Below are 23,093 nucleotides of genomic sequence, written 5' to 3' on the forward strand. Positions count from 1 at the left end.
TAATATTTTCTTTTACCTCAGTCTTCCTCTCCTCTAGTGCTGTACATAAGACAAGAAAAAAAGTGAGATTTTTGTGATCCTTCCTGTTGTCCCTCTTTAGAAATGTTCTAGAGCAATATTTCATATAGAGGGGTGGTTTATAGTGAATTGAAGGTTCATGAATGGGTTGGTGGGATGCAAGCATCCCCATTGATAGGTGTTCTGGAGGAACTTCTGTGATAGGACATCCTTTTCAGATTTTTTTTGTTTTCTATTACTGGATCCAATTAATCAACATTTGCATTAGGAGGGCAGGTTTTCCTGTGTTACATTTTTTTACATAGCTTAGTTATGACCAGTGCCCTGTGAATATTAAAAGCAAACGCAGGAAATGTATCTGACATCTCTTGTTCAGGAAGTGTAAGCTTGCATAATTTTAATATGGGTTTGTTTGGTTTTGTTTTTGTTTTTTCTTTAAAAGGTAACGGATTCCCCAGCAGATGTAGCAGAAAGAGCAGACAGAATTATTACCATGCTGCCTTCAAGTCCCAATGCAAAAGAAGTTTACACAGGAGCAAATGGAATTCTAAAGTAAGTTTTTTTTTCAGTTTGGAGCATTCCCTGTCCTGCTCATGGCTGTATTACATTGTCGAATGGTGGCTGTTGCTGTGACTCTTGCTGTGCCTTCAGGGCACTTCATGTTTTCCTCTGCTTTGTCACTATTGATATTTCTAATTACATGAGTTCTCTTAATCTGCATTTGCATTTGAATGGCTTTAGCTAAACTCTTCATTTATTTTCAGTAGAATAATAGCTCATCTGAATTTGAGGCAACTTAACTATTATCTACCTTCTCAGTTGCATGTTTGTTTTACTGTAATATACTACAGACAAGTATAACTAGAATATTTGCTGGCAAATATTATTTGCTCCAGTGCTTCTTTCTTTAAGTTCAGATTCTATAAATTAAATGTTCTGAAGAGATGTCATTTTGTCTCATGGTATTAAAGTGCATTAACATGAAATACCTGACAAGGCTTTATTGATTTATACTCTTACTGCCTGTTTATTACACAAGAAATTATCAGAAGAGTTTGGTTAATGCAAAACTTTTTTTTTAATTTTTGTGGAGAGATTTCCACTGAGCATGAAATCCATAGTTTGTGGAATTCTAATATTCACAGGTTTTGGACTTTTAAATTAAAACATAAATAGTATTGAAAAGGTTTTTCTGGCCACATGTGCACTGCTCCTGGAAGGCTGACTAAGGCTGCTCAATACCTCTGAGGATTATGTAGGATCTCACAGCTATCCAGGTTAATAATGTAAAGGAAGAAACATACGGAAGACAAAAATACAATAGATTGTCTAAAACTGATGATAGGCAATATTAAGATGGACTGGTAAGAAAATGAAGTAGAGGAGGAGTATTTCTGTTCTTCTTGTAATATCAGAAATAATAACTGCTTCCTTCCCTTACTGTCCTTAGTTAATTCCTCACAAAGTAGGGCTAAGCAGATCTAAGTATCCATAACTTAGACTCTTCAGGGAAGGGTAATTGGATCAGTCCCACAATGCTGGGCCAGCAGCTGCAAGAGAATTGTATCCAGGATGGTGGTGCTTTGAAGACTTTGCAGTACTTACTGATATAATACAGCCAGTTAATCTTTTGAGGACCTAGATGTGGAAAAGCATGGGGGAGCAGGGAATGTGGAAAGCAGTCCTGTGTTGCTGCAGTTTTTCAGCCACTGTATTCAAGAGAAGAAAGCATGATTTGACAGTAGTGGTTAATTGTTACACTAGAGTGACCTGGTCCTTGGTGACTGATTTGACCTTGATCATATTCTGAAGGAGTCAGTTTCTTTATCTGCTGCAGAAAACACTGAGGCTCTGAGTGTTTAAAGGTAAACTTTCTCATCCTGCTGTGTTACCAAGGAGCCTGTGGAACTGCTCCTTATTCTGAACGTTAGGGGAGATGATGTAGTACTTTATCTACCACAGTGGGTTTTATTTACATGTGTTCAAACTGACTGCAGCAGCTCATCATGTGAGAAAGGACAAGTTCTGCCTAGTATGTGGCACTCTTTGAACGTGAAGCTGCAGTGGGGCCCACTGTTATATGTATGTATTCAGAGACTATTTCCAGCAATCTGGGCAGTTTGATTTGGCAAAATTCACTGTACTGTCAAGAGCACAGAAGGTGCAGCAGAGTTCTTCATCTTTTATGCATAGCTTCAAATTACTTGCCTTTTTATGACAAAAAAATTATGCTGTATGATTTCATGGTGGTTGCTGGTCCAGTGGATATGAATTCATGCAATTGAATGGAAAGAGGGATAAAAAGATTTTTTTATTATTATTGTTGAGAGCATTAGAAAATTTTGCTTTAATTGCGTTTTTTGAACACATATACAGCTTTTTGTGTTCTACAGTTTGGGGTACAATTCTTCTTCCTAAATTTACTAGCTGCCGGTGGGAAAACTTAACATTTTTCCTCTTTCACTTTAAAACTGAAATGGGTTTTTGTGATGTTAGTTATGATCTTTATGTTGAATAAGTTTTAGCAATGATTAAAAGAATGCAGTCTGGCTATTCTGATGAGTACTGAAGATATTGTATATATAGAAAGAAAACGAAATTTTAGGCTGGTTTACCATTTAGTTCAGTTGCTTGCAGTACATCTTAGATGATCCTTATGTGATATACTGCTCAAACTAGATTATTTTGATGTCCTTTCCAACCCTAACCATTCTATGATTCTATGGCAAGTTTTCCTAAGGCACCTTTTTTGTGTATTTTTTTTTAATAATAGTGTTTAGGAAACATATCCTTTCTTGTGTTCGGATTTTACTGTGTTTGAGTCATTCAGAACTGCGGTATACATACTCAGCAGTGTACATACTGAGCAGCTCTTGCTCAGTAAAGTTTAAAACTTTCTGTCTATTAATGTACCAGAAAGTGTCTGTACATTCATCATGCTGAGGAAAGCCAGTACCATGATAATAGTTGCAGACGTCTTGTACAACAAATAGTTAACGATAAATCTTAATTTTAGGAAAGTGAAGAAAGGCTCATTGCTAATAGATTCCAGTACTATAGACCCTGCAGTTTCAAGAGAATTAGCCAAAGCAGTTGAAAAAATGGGAGCCGTTTTCATGGATGCCCCAGTTTCTGGAGGTAAGTCTTCATTAACAGTTTGCCTCATATTGGACATGTTGTCTCTCTGTTTGCAATTTCAGCCATGAGTTTGTACCCTTGCTGGTAAAATTTCCTTTTCTTTGCTACATGTACATCATTCTTTCTTTTTTTTTTTAAGAAACATGTGTTACTGTAGAAATATTTTTAAGGTCGAAGAATATGCTTTTGTGTTAGACCTGGGAAAACTGAGCTTTCATGTGATGTGGTACAGTGGTCCTTTTAATTTAACTTATTTTGTAAAGTTGTATTTTTATGAAGGTATTAACATCTCTTCAGTCTCCATACATTTCTTTCTGTTAGGAAAAGACTGTTTAGTTACCATTAAGCAGTTCTGCTCCTTTTCCATTAATTAACAAGGGAATAATAAAGAGGGTGATGAAGGATTTTGTTGTCTGAAAAAAAAAGAGAGCTTTCCTCTAGTTTTATAACAGTTGAATAATGTGGGTGATACTTATATATTCTTGAAGTTGCTGATTACTGATCTGAGTATTTAATCTCTTGTAAGAAATAACATAGGGCAGAGAGGTCTTATTCTGTGGAGAGAGGAAAGCAGAAGCACCAAATTAATGTTCTGAAAACAGAACCATCATTGAATTCTTCTCTAAAACCCCTAGAATTAGAAGGTGAGGAAAACTAATTTTGTGTGGGAAAATCTTGGGGTATTTACAGTCCACTCTAAAATTTAATGTTAGTGGCATCATGAGAATTCTTCATTTTCCTGTCTTTAATGAGATAATTCAGATAGTTCTACCTGAAAGAGGATAAAAATGTGAAGGGTAAGAGAGAATGTAACCTTACAGAATTTATAAGAGGTATGATGCACAAGCTAGAAAGAGCATAGACTGAATTTCAGCTCATGAAGATGAATGTGGGTGAGGAGAAAAATCTAACTATCTTTTTAATTTTCAACTGAAAACTAAGGCAGGATTTGGCTACACACTAGAAGCCAAAATTTTCATTCGAATTCTAATGTGAACAGAAAGTTGGAAGATTAAGGTAGGCAATATTGAAAAAGATAATGGGGAAGACAAGATTCTTGCTTCTCAGACAAAATATTAATACTTTTTTTTTTATAAAGTTAGATAACTGTCAGCCTGGGAATAAAAACCACAGGAAAAAAGTGTGTTGTGGGCTGATTGCACATATCTTGTCTGATCCTTTTCTAAACACAGCATGGCCTTCTACTTATCATTTGGGCAATTCTGACATCTTCCATGTGGTTCTTTACAATCCCTTTCCCCCAAATGTGTTGTTTACCCAAGGGAATTATTTACCTTTTAGAAATCTCTGTAATTGGTTTTTAACTGTGAGGCTTTAAGGCTGCTATAACTACAAAGACTGAAAGAAAACTTTGATTCCAAACAACCCTACCTGTCTTGGGGGTTTTGTTCCTTGAGAAAATGGTGATGTTGAGGCTGGGTTTAATATACAGTGGACTGGTCTGAATACAAATTACCCTTTTGGCATTAGTGGTTTATCTGAATACAAGTTACTTGGGTTTTAGTGTCCCTTACAGATGGAGTGATATTCAGAAGGCGGGGGATAGAACTGAGATTTAGCTTTCTAGTACATTATACGTTTGTGAATGCCAAGGAGTGCTCTGTGCAAATCATGTTTGAAGTGGGCAGTTGCTAGAAATGTGGAGAAGTTAAGTGTGTTGGAAAGAGATTGTATGTTATGCTTTGTTATTTCCATCTTTCAGGGCCTAACACATCAAGTCTTTGGGGTGTTTTTGAATGTCCTGACTGGATTGTTGGACTTCAGACAAAACACTAAATGGAGAAGTATGCTCAGCTCTAGAAATTGGCAGGCATTATTCTGTTGCTGTAGACTTGGCAGGAGCGTGAGGGGGGGCGTTTGTGGGATGCAGTGAGGAGGAAGAGAAAGCAGCATGCCTGAGCTGTTGTCTTTAGATCTGTCTGTTTACTAGCTGTTATTGGCAGACAATTCCACTTGTGTTTTTAGGTATTTGGGTGTTGCCTGATGGGTGTTCATGTTCATCTGCACTGTGAACAAGATATTTCTCAAGCTAAATAATATTTTTAATATTGCTTGGGCTATAAACCTTATGGAGAAATAATGGTGATTTTAATCCTGTCTTGATATTGCAAACAAAGTATCTTAAGGCCTAGTGTTAGTGCCAGATTTTAGTGGCTTGTTTGCAGCCCTTAGCCCTGAAAGATTCTTTCTCCTGATCTCTTTCAGATGGCCTGTGCACCAGTGTAGTAGAGACATCTTCTTTATATGATTTGTCTGCAGCATTTACTTGCAGCTTACAGTCAGAATGCATTAGTGGAAATTTATGCACCAAGTGATTTTGTATTAACTGACTTTGGAAAATACTTCTTATCCCTGTAGTTGCATGCAGATTATGCTGCTAATGCTGTCTAGAGATAGCAATCGGTTTACCCTGGGATTAGGATCTCTTGCAGGTCCACATGAGAAAGTTGTGTCACAGTTCCCAGTGCTGCCCTGATTTGTGAGCTTCGTGAGCATATAACAAATGAGGAAACATCTTCAAAATCTGTGGGTTTAGGTTTCTTTGTTGTTTTGGTTGGTTGGTTGTTTTTTTTAATCTGGAGGAGTATATCTTTTTGCAAAGATTGGATTCTGTGTCTTTGTATATACAAAAGGCTTTTAAAGCACATGTTGTCACAGAAGCATATTTAAAACTGACTTCTCCCGGTGGTGAAGATACTACTGGTTGAATAAGGGATCTAAATTTAGCCTTCAAGAATTGTGTTGAGTTTGTCCTTCCACTGATTTCATTGACAGTATGATACAGCTTCTCACCTTGCAATCTGGAGTAAGGCTTACTGGTGTTTTCACTGATGTTACTGTAACAGTTCTCTAATTCAGTATACAAAATGTGCATTGTCTAAAGTACAGTTGGTGAAATGGCTTTTTTATTCCTGATGTGATACTTTCTTCGTTGTAAGCATTGTTAGTGTTCAGGTACTACCTTTTTAATACTTTTCCCTTCCACTGACTCTTGAAATTGCATCAGCTCCTCTTAGGCTCAAAACACATTTTACTGCATTCTACTGGACCTTCACAAAAAAAGTGTGACAGCTTGATATACTTTTCTGGTTTTGGAGGTACAGGTAAACTGTTTTCAATTCTTTTGTAAGTGCAGTTCTTTAGATCCAGTAATGAAACTTACATAGATCTTTCCTCTCATTGTTTCCTTTAGCCAATAAAAAAATCAGACTGCTAATTGTTAGTAACAGCTGTCATGCAGAGAACTGGAATCATGCTACAATGGTAATAAACAGTAGAATGAAAGATTTTTTTTGTAGGAACCATGGGTTGGAGCTGGTTAGAAAAGGTTGGAGTTTCTTTTGCAGCTGTCATTTCAAACTGTTTGCTCTCATAGTACTACTTCCATAAGCTCCAGCTAGCCATTAAGTGATGGAAAGAACATTAGTAACAGCACTCACAAATTGAGATTTCAGCTCTCTGGTAATGTAAAGTAAAATGTGAGTCCTTGAAGGGCGAATTGCAGATTTATCCCCTGTATGACCAGATATGTACTTAATATGGAGCAAAGAAAAATAATGTTTATAAATACTGTGAAGATCTTTTATTTCATTTCAAAGAGCAAGATATTTCAATATTCCAGCTTTTTTTATTAAAAATAAAAGAGGGCACCTGCTCAGAACTGAGGAGTGATTGTATTTCAGTGGCATCATCGCACCGATAGCAGATTAAATAGCCCAAACAACAATTGGTGAATGTGATTCTCTTACTTGAATGTTGAACATTTACTGCAGTGTCTTTTCAAAGGGAAGCAGAAGAGAGGGTCTTGAAGAGTTAAGACTGTGTATGTGCATACCAGTGCTTGCAAAGATTATTTGAAAGATGTTTTCGGACTAGACTAAATAATAAAAAATAGTAATTAGTGGTTCAGATGTTGTATCTCTTAGCTTGTAAATTCTGTTGTAATAAGGAGGCATCACTGATGTTTTTGCTAGATGTTTTGTTTGGTTTTGGCTTTTTGACCTGCTAATTCAGTGACTGGAATATCTGTCAGGATCCTTGAAACACTGTCATGATGAAGCAGGTTTATGACTTTGGACCTAATAATTCTGACCTATCACCCTCGATGGCAGGTGTTCTTGTTGGTGAGGAAATGATCTAATGCTTGATTTATGCTTTTATGCTTTCTTTCTAAAGCCTAAATGTGTGTACTCAGAACGGCCGCAATGTTCTCTGTGCGCCTGGTGCTGAGCATATAATTTTCACATCATGTCTTCTTCAGCTCTTCCTCAGCCACTCCACATGTTGCCTAATCTTTTCTTTCCTAACATGTTTCTTAATTTCTATATGTAATTTATTCTGGGTATATCTGATCTGATAAAATTTTTGCGAAGTTGGTGATGTAGGTATGGTGGTAGAAATTACAATGTGCAACCTTAATGTTAAAGGTCATATGAAAAATGTTGTTGAGTTATTCTGAAATTTAAGTGAGGTAAAAGTAATGCGGGAAGTAACTGACAAAAAAAAAGGAGAATCACGTGAAGTGAGGACAAAGAAATACTTTGACATCTGAGATGCTTAAAAACCTTCTGATTCCTAGTAACTTACGTTTTAACCTCTTTAATAATACTTACATTTGTCAGCATTAAGCTGGTTTAATAGACCTATTTTGTTGGAGAGAAGATGGAAAGGAATTAAGATCTTGAAAATGTTACACATTTGATGAGGATGCAAAAGATAGCAGGAGGCAAGGAAGAATGAACAGGTTTGTTGAGAGTATCATCTAAAAGTATTCACTGAGGTGGAGGCAATTATCCTACTATGAGTAAAAGGGTGAAATGACTGATTTTATTAAAGTATAGTGTATTTTTTGGCTGTGCAATTGTGTGTAGTCTGGCCAACTGGTGACCGATGTGTAGGAAATATATCTGTCTCCATTTATTCAAAGGTGTAAAGATGAGTTATTCGTGATGACCCAGTGGGATATAACTAGGAATAATAGGCTGGAAATGATTAAGGAAAGAAAAAAATGCATGCTGTGTCTACCAGGAAAAATGTCCTAATGACATTCTTAATGCATTGTGGAATGATTTTCCAAAGGAGGTAGTTGAAGCCAAATATCTCAACATGCTTTAAACTCTACTGGGCAAAGTGCTAGGAACTATTCTGTAGGGAAAAATCTTTAACTGGCAGGAGGATGGCTACATGATCTAATAGGTCTTTTCCATCTCTAATGTTTACAATTCTGTTGTGTTCTCACACATGGTGTTCAAAAACAGTTAAAGGAACACTGTCCAGATGGAAGTTAAAAATCCCTGTGGCACTCTTTGAAAAGGAGTAAGGGATAACTGCAGAATTAGAGCCAACATTCCTTTTCTCAGTAAAACTGGTTCTAATATCCATGGCTGTATGTGAGCTGTTACCGCATTCCTAATAGCTGCTCTGTTTGCTTGTGGTTACTTTAATGCTAGTATCTGGCTCATCCTGTCATGTGCTCTGTGATACACAAATTAAGAAAGATCTTTACATTTTAGCCTGTCCTAAATCTTAGGATAATGCATTAAATTTATTAATTTATTAAAATAATAATTTATTTTCATCTTTTAAATGTTAATTGCTTCTTCTAGAGAACTTTTAAAGTTAAGGAATTGCAGGTGGTGCTTGGAAGTGTTTCTGAAATGTGTGATGACTTTGAAGCTTTCTACAAAGTTTGTTTTAATTTTGCATGTTTGTAAGCTTCTTTTTCTCTCTTTTTGCTCTTTAGATGGAGCCTTGCGTTTAAAGTGTATATTTTTCATTTAGACAAAATATCTAGTATGACTTCTGTGCTTGGGACAGTGGGGATGATGAGCACTAGACCTTAATAATCGCTTGACTTCTTCTGAGTCCTCGTACTTTACTGTGCTGAATGTGGATGGCACACATGTCAGCAGCAAACCCAACATCCCACACACCAGAGCAGGAAGTACAGACTGGAAGGTGCAGCACAGAATAGAACTGGAAGAACACTGTACCGACACAGCAGCCTTCAGTGTGAGGACAGTCCCCACTAGCTACAAGCATTGGAAGTGCCACTGGAGAAAGTGCAACTTCTTCTGAATCTTAATGCATCAAAGTTATACTTGCAAGTCAGTGTTGCCTTAAACAGACTTTCTCAGTCTGCGGGTGCAACTCCTGTTGTTTAAAAAGAATCCAGAGAAACCTGACTTACTGTCTTGGTTTTAGGTGGGAGAGAGTTAATATTTTTCCTAGTAGTTACTACAGTGCTGTGGGTTTTGGATTTAGTCTGAGAATAATGTTGATAACACACCAGTGTTTCAGTTGTTGCTAAGTAGTGCTTATCCTGGTCAAGGACTTTTCAGTTTCCCATGCTCTGCAACGAGGAGGTGAATAGGAAGCCAGGAGGCAGCAGACAGGACGCTTGACCCAAAGTAGCCAAAGGGATATTTCATACAGTAGAACACTATGCTCAGTATATAAAATGTGGGGAGTTGGCCAGGAGGGGTCAATCACTGCTCAGGGACAGGAATTGGTCAGCAGGTGATGAGTGGTTGTATTGTGCATCACTTGTGTTTCTTGGGTTTTATTTCTCCCTCTCTTTTTGTTGTCTCCCTTTTAATGACTATTATGATTATTATTATTATTATTATATTTCATTTAGTAAACTGTTCTTATCTCAACCCACAGATTTCACCCTTTGTTCTAGTTCTCCTCCACATCCCACCAGGTGTAGGTTATGGTGTGAGTGAGTGGCTGTGTTGTACTTAGTTGCTGGCTGGGGGGGTTAAACCACAATACTTACTTAGATGGATTGAGCTACTGAAGACTTAGAACTACACGTTTTATTTTGTCTCTGTTCTGGTTTCAGCTGCGAAAATGTTAATTCTTCCTAGTACTTCCTATCCCAGTAGACAGTGGGGTAAGGACAATCCCATAAGGACAATGGGATAAAGACAGTCTCTTAATGAACAGGGGAGATCTGCAGATTTTAGACTAGACATATGAGAAGAAACATTAACATCCTAAGTAAAAAAACCTAAACCAACCAAAACCCAAAAACCACAACAAATGGGGTAAACTATTTATTTTATATGAGCTGCTGCAAATTGTAAGATCCTAGGTACTCAGTAACTACATCATTTAACCATATGCAGTCAGAAACAGCACATTTTTGCTGTCATTTTGTTTTGCATCTGTGTTTCTTTTGCTTTCTGAAATTGTATGGTGAGAATGCATGGCTTGTGGCTCTTAGTATATTTACTGGTGTGGAAGTACAGAGAAAGTCACATTCACTTTTAGCTCTGGCTGGGGAGCACATTATTTGCCTTTCATTTGTGTTAGATTTCTTGGTCTTGCTTAAAGTCATGACTTTTCAGAAACCAGTATAAAAGTAACTCGTAGATCTGTGCATATACATGACTATACATAGTTAGCTCTTCAAACTCAGTTGATTTTTGATGTCCAACATTTCTCTGATTACACTATTTCCCAGAATCGCTACAATTGCCAGAAGTATAAAAGCAGTACTTAAGAGCAGCTAAAGGTTTTTTGTCTTGAATAAGGCATTTTATATTGAGTCTAGTGGAAGAATAGAGATTTCTTCTCTCTTTTAAAAGCTGGAGGACAATTGGGAAAAGGATTTTTCAGTAGTGTAATCAGCATGTGGTACATTGTAATAGAGCTCTTGTCAGAGTGCGTGTAACTTCCTATTTCTGCAGATACGTATCTTAGAATTTATATTAGTGGGGAGTTGGGGGTGATGCTGGGGCAGTGGAAAGGTTTCATAGCAGAAGTGTTAAATGAGAAGCTGATAGGAATTTGGCAAGCAGGAGAGTTTCCTGAGATGTAGCATCCTCTTAGCAGCCTTGGGCTGAACCCTGGCTGCTTCTTAGGGCTCCCACCCTGTCCAAGATGGAAGTTCCTGCAGAGAGCACTAATAGCATCCCTTATGGCCTCAGTGTATTATGCTAAGGCGTGGGGCTTGACTGCTGTGAAACAATGCAATAAATGCGTCCCAAGGCCAAAACTAGCATGTCTGATCATCTAAATTCAGAATTCCTGTGCTACGACAAACTGGACTATAAGAAGGTATTTCTATTTGTGGTGCAGTGACTGCACACCTAATAAAGAAGGTGATTAATCTGTTACTGTTTGGTCAACTGGCACTTTTTCCCCACTGTATTGACATGCTTAGCAATTCTTAACACTAAATAGGTGCACGTAGTGACATTTAGTATGTTGTTTTCCTTAGCAGACAATTACACCAAGCTTGAGTGGAGCATTTTTTGGTAACTGAGTTAAAGGATCCTTAGAAGATTGAAACAGTAGGCAGCAAAGCTTGTTAAGGAGTTTTTATTTTACAAGCCCTCAAGAATTCAGAATATGGCTTGCTTACTACTTAAAAAAGTCCAAACGTCCCTTAAAGACTCCATTTCAGAGCCAGCATCAAATCTATGCTGTACTTGTCTAAAAATCCAAACATGCACTCTTGGCCGTTACTGTTTACTGAATCAGAACCCTACTGTTTCCATTTGCACTGTATCTAATTTATCCTAAGTGACCACAAAAACTAAAATTATTTATATGTTGGCACCTAACAGCTCCACCATAGTTAAGGGTCTGTTGGCATTTCCATTATAAACCTTCCCTTTGAGAGGTTTATAACTTAGTGGTTTTACTTTTGCTTCAGGCTCAAATGTACCATTTTCCTCCAATTCTTCTGCAGAATTTCATTTAAGCTGGTTTGGCAGTTATTTATTTTAGAGTGTGTATGTTGGGGAGAGGAAGGGAACACACTATTTAATTTTGGTTTCAGAAGCTTTTGGGTCAGACTATATACTGAAAGAAAAATGGTGCTTTTTATTTTATTTTGTAGGTACTTAACCCTTCTTTGCATTTGTCCAAGTTACTAAAACCATGCTTTTTCGGGTTGCTCCCAATGTTCATGTGCCACACATCCACTCCCACCCACTCACCCGTCTTGCCTGCCCCTACCCGATGACATGCTTTGAGGAAGCATCCCCTTGGCTTCTGGCAGTGAAAGGTTTGGGGGGGAGTGGATGCAGTAGCATACAGTGGATGTCCTGTTGAGACGCCTCAAGCCAGCCAGTCCAACTGAGGAAACAGATGGAGCTTAATTGGAAAAAGACAGGCCAAATGCAGTTGTCAGTCAGATGTAACCCTGTGTGGTTAAGAGTGGCATTTCCTATGGCTCTGCCATTTCTTGTGGGATCTGTGTAAATTGCTACTTGGGTGCAGTAATCCTCCAAGTCTAAAAGTGGAGTGAGTTGCCAGTTTCCCTTGCTCCTGAATGCTGAACCACAGAGGAATTTCAACACTTTTAAAAGTAATAAATTCTTGCCACAGTACTCTGTTATGATGATAATTAAGTTCTTGCCACATAAATAATACCTGTCTATAATGTTTCAGGACTAATCATAATAACACACTGTCAGTGTCCTTTTACATCGTGGTTTAAGAATACAAAGAAGAGAAATTGTGTGCAGAGAGGTAGAAGCTTTTATTAGGCCAAATGATACAGCTGAAAATAGAAGACAAGTTTCTGAGTCAGTTCCTTCATCACATGGTGCAATAAGCTGGAGAGTACAATGCTTTTTTTTTCCCCCCTTTTTGCTATTGAGTTGCAAGAAAAAGATACTCAGTGGAAAACAAAGCAGGGAGAGGATCTGTGGCTTGCCAGCTTCTTGTATACTCATCATTATGAGGTCTTATTTTTTCAGGTGGTTCATGCAGGTTAATCATTGGACAAATAAATAATGAAACTGCTTTGCTGTATTCTGTCTTCTGTTTTATTAACAAGAGGGAGAAGGGAAGCACGAGTATAAATAATTAATTATGGCAGCAGATACCAGTAGTTCATTGAACCATAAGGCATTAGATCCCATTGAAGTATTTGAGTCTTTTCCATCTTGGCTTTCCCCCCCCCCCCCCAATTCCAGATGTTAATGAGTTCATAAGTCAAACATTCCAAATCTTGAATGTTTTAAATTTTATTAGTTTATTTTTAGTTTGTTGGCATTAACATTTAAAAACACTGAAGTGTGAAACTTCAGTATAAATTCAAACCCACTATTTTCAGCGTTGGACTCTAAAAACAGAAGCTTACAGAAACAGCAAATGTCAAAAGATGCATGATTACTCTATCACTATCAAAACTTCAATTTTAAATACATTTTCACTGGTGTCCATTTGTTGCTAAGGATCAAGAAATTTAAACTATATGCAGTTGTGGAAAAGAAATTCGTTACACGTACTTTAATAGAGCACATCTGTAACGCTCCAATTCCAATACTTAAGCATCTAGTGAAGACTATCCATTACAATGGGAATTTAGTGCAAACTGAAGAGGTATGTCCTCAGTGTCTGTTCAGTGTCTGCAGGGTAATCTGTCTGTCTTGCACTTCTGAGTTACTGTCTTTGAAATTTAAGGATTTCAAAGCACTGCGTAGAGCTGACATCCTGGGCATGATTGGGGTGGAGTTTTCATGCAGCTATAAGCTAATAATTTTAATTATTTGGAAATATCCTTCATCACGAACTAAACATAGAGGATTTATTATTTATATTTGTGCATGGCTTTAGTGTAGTTATAATTGTTCCCAATGCTCGTGTAGGTTGCTGAAACCACTGAAGTTTATTTGCAGCTTTGCCAAGTGTTATTAGAATATATACCAACAGCTCTCACTAGGACAGTACCTACCTGCTCTTGGTCACCTGCATGTGTTGCTTCAGCTGTATTTGAACTTCCCACGCTGAGGATGTGCTTTTGAAGGGCAGTACAATTTGGATACCTCAGAACTCTAGAGATAATTTGTGCAGACAATCATTACTTTGCCTCCCTCATCAGATACTTCTGATGAAAGCCAACAGATTTAATTGTCACTGAATAAGTACTCACTATGGTGAGACAGAACTGCACAGTTTTTATGTATTTAAATAAAGCCCTGTTTGTAAGTGTTGCACATAGGCTCTCATCATTTTTCTTTTCCTTAGAAAATGAATGAAAGCAAACAAACTAAAAATGGACACAAAGATGTAAACATGCTCCCAAAAAAAACCAGTTCCTGATTTTTTTTCTTGTGTTCATTTTCATGAACATTTTTTCATATTTGTAGAAATTTCTGTAATTTTTCCCCAGTATTTAGAAATTGTCAATATTCACTCACACTTGCCTGTGTTTTAGTGTACATGTTCACTATAGAAGGATATTCAAAAGTGCACAAGGTACATATTACATACAGATGCTTCTGTTAACTCAAAAAAAATCTAAAATTTTAAAATCTAAGTCTTAAATTTAAAAATTTAAATCTAAATTTACAGGAAGGATGTAGCATAAATCTGATGTATTAAACTGATGACAGTGGAAATGGTATCAACAAACACAAATAACTGCTGCCCCTTCTAAAATATGAGATTATAAGAAAGTGACTTTTATTACAATACAGTAAAATCATATAACTTTACACATATTAGTGTTTCAGTTATTAACAGTTAATATTTGAATGTTTTATTTTCTCTTTCATCTCTGTGTTGACTCCATGTACAACTCAGCAGCAATTTCTTAGTATGAGTTTCTTAATGAGATGTTGCACAATCAGTTTGATGGACTTTTCTTCTTTCTCTAGTACTGTTGTGTATTTTAGACCCCTTATTCATGTGGAAAAATAAATAAGGATTTAATTGCAATTCTCCCCTCAATGCTAAGCCACATATTTGGCCTACAACTGTCATAAGGGTTTCTTTTCTATGCCTTAGAATGACCTTAAGTTGACCTAAAATGACTAGTTTCTGCAGGGATTGGAATGGCTCAGGCTCATAAAGGTTCTTGTCTGTCACTTGGTGACTGGTTCTTGTGTGTGTTTTAAGTGACATCATAGTGTCTGTACTATCAGTTCCTAACAAAGACAGAAAAACTAGTTCCACATATTTTAATGCCATCTGCATTAAAATGCTTCCATATACTTAGTGAGATAGCTATAGACACCATGGTTTTCTTTTTAACTAATATATACTGGAATTATAGTAGGTTTAAGATACCTGTCTTTCATTGCAAATCCATCTAAAATACTGATCATAATTCATGTTCCCTCATTCTTTCCACATTTAGGGGTGTTACCTGGGTTTGGAATAGCCAGCTGTCTCAAACACTATCCGCATTTTTAAAGGAATAAGAAGTCTTGGCAGACACTGGAACAATTAATTGGCTTTTTCAGCCAAGTCAGGTTAGGAAAGTATTTTGTGGGGAGGGGGCTGGATGGGAGGGGAATACAACCTCCTGGTTCCAAGTTTGAGTTCTGTTAACCCTTTAGGAATGGTAGTCAGACTTTGCTACACACAGTTCTCCATCTCTGATGTTTGTGAAATCTGTTTCTTATGTGAAAAGATTCTAAACTATTAACATACAGGAAAAACATGTTTTATTAGGGAGAGGTGCCTGGGATGAGGTGACAAGTATTGAATTTAAATCATGGTGGGTTTAAAAATCTCTTAGGTTAAGCAGAATTAGCATTAGAATCTGTATTAAAGAGCTCTAACTTCCTCCTAGTATATACTTTTAGAACAGAAGAAGGAAGGTGACATCTGAGCACAGGATGACGCTATATTCCCATTGAGTTAAATGAAATATTTCCATGCTGGACTTGCTCACCACATTCAACACCTTGGCTTAACCACGGATGCTTAGTTAATATTTAATTTCCAGCTCCATAGCTTCGCTTATTTTCATTCTAAACCAGAACAAGTACTAAACACCAAAGTTTAATTAAATGTATGTCCCAAAATGTTTGGTTTGAAGTCCTGGAATTGTTACTCAGTCTGCTTTTTCACAATTCTGTGTACATTTTAGTGCCGATGAATCAATTTATGGCAAAAAGTTTTCAACTCAGTTGCTTTTAACAGTTGTCAGCCCTTGTTCCAAATACTGCTTGCTTGTTTGTTTGTTTGTTTCGATTGTCCTTTACAGAGTAAACTGCTAGCAGTTTAGACTGGAAACTGTAAAGTTAAACTTCTTGGAATCGTTACTGCCCCAAGTGGGAATATAAACCATATTGAACAAAATTTATTTAGCCTATTAAAAAGTCAGCCTAAAACTGCATTTAATTAGTTTACACTATTACGTCACTTCTAGTGGGGAGTAGAACTTAGGCAGAGTAAAAGGAGCTCTATCAGGTGAGTTGACTGTGGCCCATATGGGGCTTTAAGATAATGATGAGTTTAAATTTCCTCTTAGAGCTAAGTGAGAATAAAACTGGAGGCAATAAATACTCTTGGCCAAAGCCATTAAATGAAAAAGCTGGGAATTCTCCAGCTCTTGACTTAAATTGTTTGTTTATCAGCTGGCGCCTAGTCTGGAGTCAAGAGCTGGAGATTTCTATCTGTGACAGAACTTTGAAACTCTTGCAGGACACTTTCATTTTAACTTAAGGTAACTTGAGTTTATAGCTTTGGCTTTAAAGATTACTAATGATTTACTCATTTCCTTACCATTTAACCAGAGAAGACTTTTTCCCAGGAAGGGATCTGTGTTTATTTAGGGCCTTTGTCTGCGGAGGGATTAAAAGGCAGCCCACCAGCATTGTGAACTTGATGGTAATAAAAGGTCACCAACACACACCATAAAAACGTTCTTACTATGGAATTAATTATACAGTGTAATTTTACAAAGCATTTCAGTAACCTTCCTTTTAAACTTCTGCTGTATTTGATTTTTCCTCAAATGGGGGAAATTCAACTTTGGCATTAATTGTGTGAATTAGACTCTGTGTGTATGTGTACAACTGTTTACAGTATAATATACTCATCAGCAAGTTCAACTCACAATTGAAAACAATTGTAAAAGTCCAGCTGAAGTCAGACCTAGACATGTGAACTTAAAGACTTAAAATACTGCACACTGGGAGCAACAGAATGAAAAAAAAGACTTGTTAGCTAAGAAATGCAAATGGTTAACTTAAACATTGTTGCCATGTTTGGTATTTTTATAGAATATCACATATTTTCCAAGCCATTAAACTCTGCTCAAACAAAATCCTCTTATTTTTTCTAAGCCACCAGGTGGCATTGCAGCCCAGCCTGCTCCAAATAGGCAATTGATAATTTATAAAGATTAGTGCTGAAGAAATTTCTCCCCTCCACCCCATTCATTTTCTTTTACTTTTAGGGTTTACCTTAGAATATCTGATAATGATGTTTAATATTCCTAAAACCAAAGTGATTTCATTCTAGGTTTTGTTCACAAAGGTAAAAAGCGTTAAAATTGTCATAGCAGGGTATTGGCAAAACCTTTTTTTTGCTTCAGTAAGGTAATAGCAACAGAATTATGTTCCTGTTTAACTTAAGGAATGAATTAGATTCATTGGCAATAAAGTTCACAAAAATGTCTTAAAAGCTGTGGAGGAGACAGGCATAGAAGAATACATAGAGTAATCCGTGTGATTTTCTGTATCAAGTGCAATGATACCTTGCTATGTTCAGAAAAAAAGATGAAAACGTACAATTATGAAGTTGTGGGTTTTTTCTCTTTCGCTTTAGAGGGGTATAATTCCTCTATTTTCAATTAGCATTTTATTATATCTCCATACTCTTTACAAATGGGCAAAAGAGATTACATACCCATGAAAAATAAGTAGAAAATCGCCTTTCACCAATTAACTGAAATATTAAATAGCTTGTAATATGTCATGTAGCCTGTTTGACAAATCTAATACAATCACATAGTCAAAAACATGGTAAATCTGTAGTGTGACTAAGGAGGATTCTTTTTCCCCAGTTTTGTGTTTTTGGAATGTGTACTTTTATTATTTCTCCTGAAACAGATGAATTTAAAGTACTACTGCAGTAATTTATCTGCAGTTTTACTAAATGCCACTCTTCTTGTGCTGCTGCCCTTTTTCTTAGGCCATTAAATGAGCATAACCCATTTTAAGAAATGTATATGTTTTCAAAGTAAATATCTCTGACCTCCCACCTTGTTGAAGTCCAAACGTACATGTTGTGCTGTAGTCTGAGTATCTAAGATGCAGCCTAACTGAAACACCAAAAAATCAGATGCTACGGAAATAAGAAAAAACCCATGTGATAATTTAGGTAATGCTTTCAGCAAATCATACTGCAACATTGATTTCTTCACTAAGGAAAGTAGTACCTAAGATTAGGTAATTGAGGCTTTTGACCCTGGATATTAAACTTCTAAACTTGATACAACAGTCTGCCTCTAAGCTTTGTTGTATACTGATATTGCTACTTACTTAACATCAAAAAGCTGTGGTAGTTTGCCTTTATAGATTGCGCCTGTGTTCTGGAATTGCCTCCTGCTGTCCTTGGACTGTTTCTTAGTTTAAAGTGTTAGATTTTTCTCATCAAAGCTTTTAAGCACAATGTTTAGTTAACACTTGTTCTATCAAATCTGATACAGTAGACTGGTTTGGAGTAAAACTGTTCTTTTCATTAACAAACACGATAGCCTCTTTCCCAGCACATCATGGGGGTTTTGTGTAATGATATGCACATGCAGATTTTACATTGCATGTAATCTTTATGTTTGCCCAGTTTGCAGTCATTGCTCTAGGACTAGAGTAAATGACTGTTCTTTGCCAAGATTCCAAAAGTAAACGGGCCTCATTAAAAATAATGGTTGCTGAGGAAAGAATCTCTGTAAGTTGAAGCTGTTTGCTTACAGACCTGTTTAACCATAATGCAAGTTTGATTCCCTGTCTGCTGGTTCAGTTCAGTGTGACACCACTGCTGCTGAGAGCTGCTAGGGGATTCATGGCACAGAGGTGAAAAACAAGGAACGTCTGGATAAAGGAAAAAAAAATAGATTTAAGGTCCGAAGCATTGTTTGAGCTGGATAGGTAAAAACTGGGGAGTGGGGAAAGAAAGGAGAAGAACAGTGTAATAAAATGGCTTTTAATGACTTCAGAAAACAGAATTCTCTTTGACTTTCCATTAGACATAATATGTGCCTGTGTACATATTGTGTCAAAATCATTGCAGTGCTGTGGATCGCCCTGCCCATTTTTGAAGTAGTTTGAGAAACATGGTTTTTTAAATAAAAAATTCAATAAAAGCGTATAATGGGAATGTTTAATTACTATAATGAGTTACAGCTACAGTCATTTTAGAGTGGCTGGATTTTATAGTATTTGTGTACTTACTGCTTTAAACTTTACAAGAGTTATTTCCTACATAGACACTTCTCTTTTTTTTTTTTCATCCTTCTGTTTGTAAATGTTTTGGCTTGCGTCAGTGAAAATGGAAAAGCTTAAATATGCAGCCTGTGATCTTTAGAAAATTTGGAAAATGTTTGGCTACTTTTTTGTCAAAAGTTGGTGGTTTCTAAGATGCATCTACACGTGCACAAAGGATGTGGCTTTGCATATGATTTTTTGCAGTTGATGTTCCTAGTAATATTTTGGTTTAACCCTACGTGAAATTTCAAAGGGTACAGAAAAACCTTTTCTTAAGGGAGGAAAAAAGTCTGCATATTCCTGAAGTCTCTCAGATTTGTAGCAGATGCATTGAAATGCCACTGCTAAAATAAAACAAAATCCTTTTTTTTTTATCGAAACACTAGTTAGTGGCCAAGTAAAGATACCACACTAATGAGAACATATAAAACTCCTAACCTCTGGTTTATACTCCAGTTCATACCTGCTTGGAAGTAAATGTAGAGGAAGAAATTAAAGCTGCTTCTGTAGAAAAGCCCTCAGGCTTTTAAAATAGATGCCCGGAACAGTTGTTTTCACCATTTTCTGGGATTAGAGAATTATCATTTCATAAATTGGGGGTAAAATAGATAAGTAGGGAGATTATAAGGTAATTATAGGAGTCCCAGCAAGTTTTGGAACTGAAATCTGCAGAACCTACTTTGGAAACAGAATTTGCAGCTAGCCTGTGTTGGATAATGGAGCAGGACTGAGAACAGTTCAAACAGTGTCTTCAAGAAGGTTAGTAACTTTTCAAAGGTCAGTCCTGTTACTCATACTTTCCTGTACCTTTGCTCAGGGCTGTGCCTGACTGGATTGCAGAACTTCTCCTTCCAGGACACCAAGTAACTATTAAGGAAAGCTATTCTGGGGGATAAGTGGGGTGTAGGCTGGAGTGTTTGTGAAACAAGTGTTAAACAATGAGGAAAATACAACTATTGGAGTAAAAACCATTCTACAGCAACAAGATCCTAATTCTTATGTGGTCTTCATGTGACCCACTTCATTTGATGATAAAGAGGGACGAGAAGGTGTCTTTTAAATGCATGTTTGACTGTTTCAGATTATTACTCTGTTGGAAAAAATAAAAAAATATTCAGTAGTGTGACAGGCAAGGAGTTTCTTCTCATGGAGAAGTAATACACATCCTGAAAAGCATTTTTGCCCTTTCCTGGTTTGTGAACAACGTGCCTGATATAAATGCTTTCGGAATTTTTCATTTTCTTAAAAATAAGATGTCTGTTAAGTAAGATGACAGCCAGTAAATTCAGAATATTCAATCTTGACATTTTAAGTACATTACTGCTTATTCTAATTGAGTTTTTAAAATTACTTCAGAAATAATGTTTTAAGCAAGTAATAAACTGTTAAAGTTCTCACCTATGGACTATATACTTTTTAGGTGCTAGTAGATAGGACATATTAAATAGCATTTTTGTGCCCATTTATATCCATGTTCTTTTCTCCTGTCTTACAGTGCTCTACCTTGCATATCAGAAATTACCCAATAAAATGAATGACCAAAAGTGTAAAATTTACTTACAACAGCAAGAACCTAAAATAACGATTTTATAATGCCAATGAGGTAGCTGACTATGTGTGTTATGGAGTAATAAGAATTCTCTGATGTGTTTACTGCATTCAGACTTCCACGCAAACATGTATTGAAGCCATAAAATGACAGTAATTGTAGTAGTGTACACCTTACCTTCATACTGAATTATTTCTGTTGCATTCATGATTATTGAGTTAAATAACTTTTTGTTGCAACTATAAAAATTTTATAGAAAGGAGAATTGATAGACTTTCAGTTTGTCAATAACTTAAGTATGTTGTTATCTCTAATTTTTTATCTGTGTAAAGTCATGTAATGGTTAAAAGTTGCAGCACTGCACTGCCTCACAGTATTGAGATAACTTTGAAATTATTAACATATAAATACAGTTTATTACAGATGTATGATGTATAGTGTTATAGGAAACTCAGATTAACATGATTAGACACTGGAAAAATATTTGTTACCATTTTTTTCAAAACTGACATTCTCTGTAATTTCCACATAATGTGTTGAATGGGGGTGATTGTGTTCTAAACATAGTATCAACACTTTACCTTCTTTAATAATGTCAGGTTTTATATCATATTTTATAAGAATACATTTCCTTTTAGTTTAAAAAGGTTTTAGGTTTTTATCCATACTAATAAACTGTAGGAAAATTGTTAACATTTTGATGGTTTTGAAGAAAAATTAACCAACATAGTGCAAGTTGTCTCTGTTACATTAAACTATACTTTGTCATGGATTTAGATTTTGTTATTTAATACCTAACAATCTTCCTTACATTTTCCAAGGGAAACTCATGGAACTATAGAATGTATCTCTGTTCCTCTGTTTATATGTCAAGTGACACACTTGTGTCTTATATAATGAAACTAGCCTGTATCCTTTGAAAACCGTTAGAGTAACAATAAGAGTAATCAACAGTAAGAGTACCAAACAGTAGGAATAATCACTGTAGCTTGGGAAGCAAACAGAAGGTAGCAATTGAGAGCTGTAGATACTGAATTACAATGAACTACTGAACGATGTGCTTTTCTTCTACTGACAGGACAATTTGAATGACTGAGGGCTTGAATGTCTATGGTGAAAGAAAGTGAGGATGGAAAGGTATGTGCTTCCCAGTGAAAACAGACTGGCAAGTAAGGTGTTGGAGGCAGTTCAGGGACAAGAATGTTCTCTAAAGGAAGGAATTGAAAAGGCAAAGGAAAGTAAGACTGTCCTAGAAGTCTTAGCATAGTCTAACGTTTTCTCCTAAAATTTCTTGGGGAGCAGGAGGTGCTTGACTTTTTCGGGGGAAAGTTTTTCTAGAAGTGAAAGTACCATACTGAAGATGCTGCTTTGCTTCATCTGTTTTCATGTAGCCTCTGAAGTATGCAGCTCTAGACAGGTGAACTACAAAGAGAAGCAGCTAAGTAGAAAATGCTGTAATGAGTACTAGGGGAGACTGTGACACTGCTGGATTGTGGACTGCTCAAGAAAAAGGTGAAGTGTCACCTACCTACGTAAGACAGATGCAGAGTTACTAAGGGGAAGCTGGAAGGGGTCACAGGGACCCCGACTTTGAGAGTTTCTGTACTGATTAACTCAAAGTGCCAAGGGTTTATGTCTCTCTCCAAATGAATGGGATGCTTTTACACCTTGGTTTTGTGGGAGGAGTTTATCTGAATGAGTATATTATACCATAAAGGAATAGCTTTGTTAATGTTAAGCTGAAAGTGTTCAAGGACAGGCTGGATGGGGCTTTGAACAACCTGGTATAGCAGAAGGTGTCCCTGCCCATGGCAGGGGGGTTGGAACTAGATGAGCTTTAAGGACCCTTCCAACCCAAACCATTCTATGACTATATGATTCTTGCTTTGACTAATAGAAAAACTATAGACCTATTGGATTAAGAATATGATTTCCTCAAAAGCACATACAACCTGAGCATTGCAAAACTACAAAATCTAGAAAGTAATACTGGTTAGCACATCCTAGACTACTTCCTGCATGTCAGGGCTGTTGTGAAATCTAGTCTATTTAAGGGAGACAAATTCTGTCACTCATTGGGAAGGAAGTATCAGCATGCTCTACTGTCCTGGTGTCTCATTTTCATAGGAGTTCTGATTTATAAGGACTTTTGGAGGTCATCTAGTCCAACCTCCCTTTTG

The 23,093-nt window shown here is 36.6% G+C and overlaps 1 protein-coding gene across 1 annotated transcript in view; it reads left to right on the forward strand.

Annotated features, from left to right (window-relative positions):
- Positions 1 to 23,093, forward strand: part of HIBADH (3-hydroxyisobutyrate dehydrogenase) — an 81,675-nt gene that overhangs the window by 12,459 nt on the left and 46,123 nt on the right. The window contains exons 3-4 of the mRNA XM_034069177.1: positions 461 to 570; positions 3,035 to 3,156. Coding sequence (XP_033925068.1) covers positions 461 to 570; positions 3,035 to 3,156 — 232 coding nt within the window. The remainder of the gene's footprint in view (positions 1 to 460; positions 571 to 3,034; positions 3,157 to 23,093) is intronic.

Source organism: Melopsittacus undulatus, chromosome 1, assembly GCF_012275295.1.
Source record: "Melopsittacus undulatus isolate bMelUnd1 chromosome 1, bMelUnd1.mat.Z, whole genome shotgun sequence".
Taxonomy (NCBI): domain Eukaryota; kingdom Metazoa; phylum Chordata; class Aves; order Psittaciformes; family Psittaculidae; genus Melopsittacus; species Melopsittacus undulatus.